Genomic DNA, 2,652 nt, shown 5'->3' with positions numbered 1-2,652 from the left:
GAAAAACTACTCCTAGTTCGGTTAGCACGCCGCTAAATTTGGTGTAGCTGGAGGGGGAAAATCCCCAAACCAACAAGCCAATGTGAGGGGTCTCCGTCTGCCTTGAAGTCGAGGCACGGGTCCCGTCACCAGGCAGCGATGGACAACTTGCGCCACGAGCCGAACCCACGAGGAAGAAGAGTCCAGAGCAGCAGCAGCAGTGCACCACGAGCACATATCGTCCCCTGCTTCGCGCGGCCCCGCAAGAAGTCTCCTGGAACCCATCTTATCCCCTGCCCCGCCCTTTATTAGCGCCCGCACCGGAGGAGGACCGCACCACCACACCACACTCCACGCTCCCGAGCTCTCTCCCCAGCCGGCCACGCCAGCGCGCGAGCTAGACGGTGACTCTCCCCTCTCAGGGTCAGTGCAACGGCAACCATGGCGTTCACGCACCGGCACGACCTCGACCTCATCCGCGCCCACCTCCTCGACGACCTCCACGCCGACGCCGTCGCCCTCACCAGCAGCGGCGGTGACTCCGACTCGAGTGCTTCGTCGCCGCCTGGGTGGCGGAGGCCGGCGCTCTCCTTGTCGCTGCCGCCGAAGCTAGCGATGACGGTCATGGAGCAGCAGCCTCAGCAGGAGAGCTGCGGCTACGTGGAGGGACAGGACGAGGAGGAGGACTTCCGGCGGTACCGGGGCGTGCGGCTGAGGTCGTGGGGCAAGTTCGCGGCGGAGATCAGGGACCCGGCGCGGAAGGGCGCGCGCGTGTGGCTCGGCACCTACGACGACGCCGTGGAGGCCGCGCGCGCCTACGACCGCGCCGCCTTCCGCCTCCGCGGGTCCAAGGCCATCCTCAACTTCCCCAACGAGGTCGGCACCCAATCCATCCAATGGACCTCGCCTGCTCCCCTCGCCGACACCATCGCTGCCGTGACCACCGGCGGCAAGAGGATGAGGCCGGCACAGGAGGAAGAGCGCCTGAGGGAGGTGAAGAAGGAGAGGCTGCAGCTGAAAGAGGATGAGGAGGAGGGTGCTAGGGACGCCGACTTCTGGGAGGAGCTGAAGGTGATCTGCAGCCTGCCGCCCCTCTCGCCGCTGTCGCCGTACCCGCACTTCGCCTTCCCGCAGCTCTCGGTCGTCAGCTGAGCAGAGCCGGCCGGAGCGCAGGTCGCTGGCCCGCTAGACCTGTCGACTGTCGTGTCGCGTGCATGGCAGGGGGGCGCCCTCTGCCTAACCCTGAATTTGGTTAGATCACAGGGCGTTCTTTGATTAATCTGTCATCACTACGATAAATTCATTCGTTCTTTCGTAAGTCGTAACCCGTCGAACGACTCGACGTCGTATCAATGAAATGGAATTTGAAAACTAAACATTGTCAAAATCAAAACATTGACAAAAGTTCTAAGTGCTTGCAAAAAATCGTATTCGAATAACATTTCTGTAAGTCGTGGCAGAAAAAACAAAGTCAGTGCTCCAAACTGATTTTAAAAGTAGCATTTTTAGAGTATCGATTTTGTTTTTTTGCTACGCCTTTTAGGAACGTGATTTCAAGACGAATTTTTGCCGGCACTTCAAACTTTTTGTCAATGTTTCACCCAATTTTTTTGGATGTTTTTTTATTTTTTTTTATTTTACTGTTCACGGGTGCAGAAACTCTGCGTCCAGATATAGGGCACAAATTATAATGGTGGTCTTCTTCCTTCAATCGCTTGTCACCCATGAAACTCGCACCGAACAAACAATAATGAAAACTGCTACTTGCAAACGCTCTTAACATCTAAGTTTTTGAAGACCTCAAACAAGAAATCTTAGTAACCACATGAGAAAACTGGACTCGGGAAACACTATAAGTATCACATGCTTGCAATCCTCCACTACTACTACTACGAAGAATGATAAAACTAAACCTTGGCATGTACTCCCTCCGTTCCAAATTACTCGTCACAGAGATGGATGTATCTAGAACTAAAATACATCTAGATACATCCATACCTGCGACAAGTAATTTGGAACGGAGAGAGTAACAAACCAAGAGAAGAGGTCAAAGTTGTCGCGTCAAAATCTAGCCAACTGCTTCACGTGATAGACACACTAATTACTAAGATCTGAATAGAGCCAGCAAACTTGGCAGTACCCATTCTCATTGGCCCTTCGCCGACATCAAACGTTCTCAAGGTAAGGAGAAGCCGTAGAAACCTTATTTTAATGTGTCATTGTTGTCACCACCGCCATTCCCTCATCAATGATGAAACAAGACCTACAGAAAACAAGGACCCGCAAGGAGTACAATCTACAAAGGAACGACCAGCGTAGGATTTTTTCCCGTTCCACCAAGGAGGCCGTCGGACAGGAGAAAGGAGGAAGGCCGAGGCGGTGGCTCGGTGAAGGTACCCTAAGGCCTCGTTTGACATAGAGGGATTTCCAGCCCCAAAGGGGAAGGGGATTTCAGAGGATTGGGTGAATCTCTCTCTTTCACCCAATCCCCTCAAATCCCTTTGAATCCTCAATCCCCCTCCAACCAACATATTTCGGAGGAGTTTGGCTGGTAGTCCCTTTTCCTCCCGTCTCCCGTTGGAGGAGCTGCTGCGAGGGGCGGAGACGAAGGAGTTGCGAGCCGACGGAATCTCGTTCCACGAGGGGCTACGAGAGGTTGCCGAGCCGCGTGGA

The 2,652-nt window shown here is 54.2% G+C and overlaps 1 protein-coding gene across 1 annotated transcript; it reads left to right on the top strand.

Annotated features, from left to right (window-relative positions):
- The first annotated feature begins 302 nt into the window (after positions 1 to 302).
- On the top strand, positions 303 to 1,297 carry LOC119275748 (ethylene-responsive transcription factor 6-like). Its single transcript, XM_037556652.1, has one exon. The coding sequence runs from the start codon at positions 421 to 423 to the stop codon at positions 1,129 to 1,131; it is 711 nt and encodes a 236-aa protein (XP_037412549.1). The 5' UTR covers positions 303 to 420; the 3' UTR covers positions 1,132 to 1,297.
- Positions 1,298 to 2,652: the final 1,355 nt, after the last annotated feature.

Source organism: Triticum dicoccoides, chromosome 1A, assembly GCF_002162155.2.
Source record: "Triticum dicoccoides isolate Atlit2015 ecotype Zavitan chromosome 1A, WEW_v2.0, whole genome shotgun sequence".
Classification (NCBI taxonomy): domain Eukaryota; kingdom Viridiplantae; phylum Streptophyta; class Magnoliopsida; order Poales; family Poaceae; genus Triticum; species Triticum dicoccoides.
This window is presented reverse-complemented; position numbering and strand designations above follow the sequence as displayed.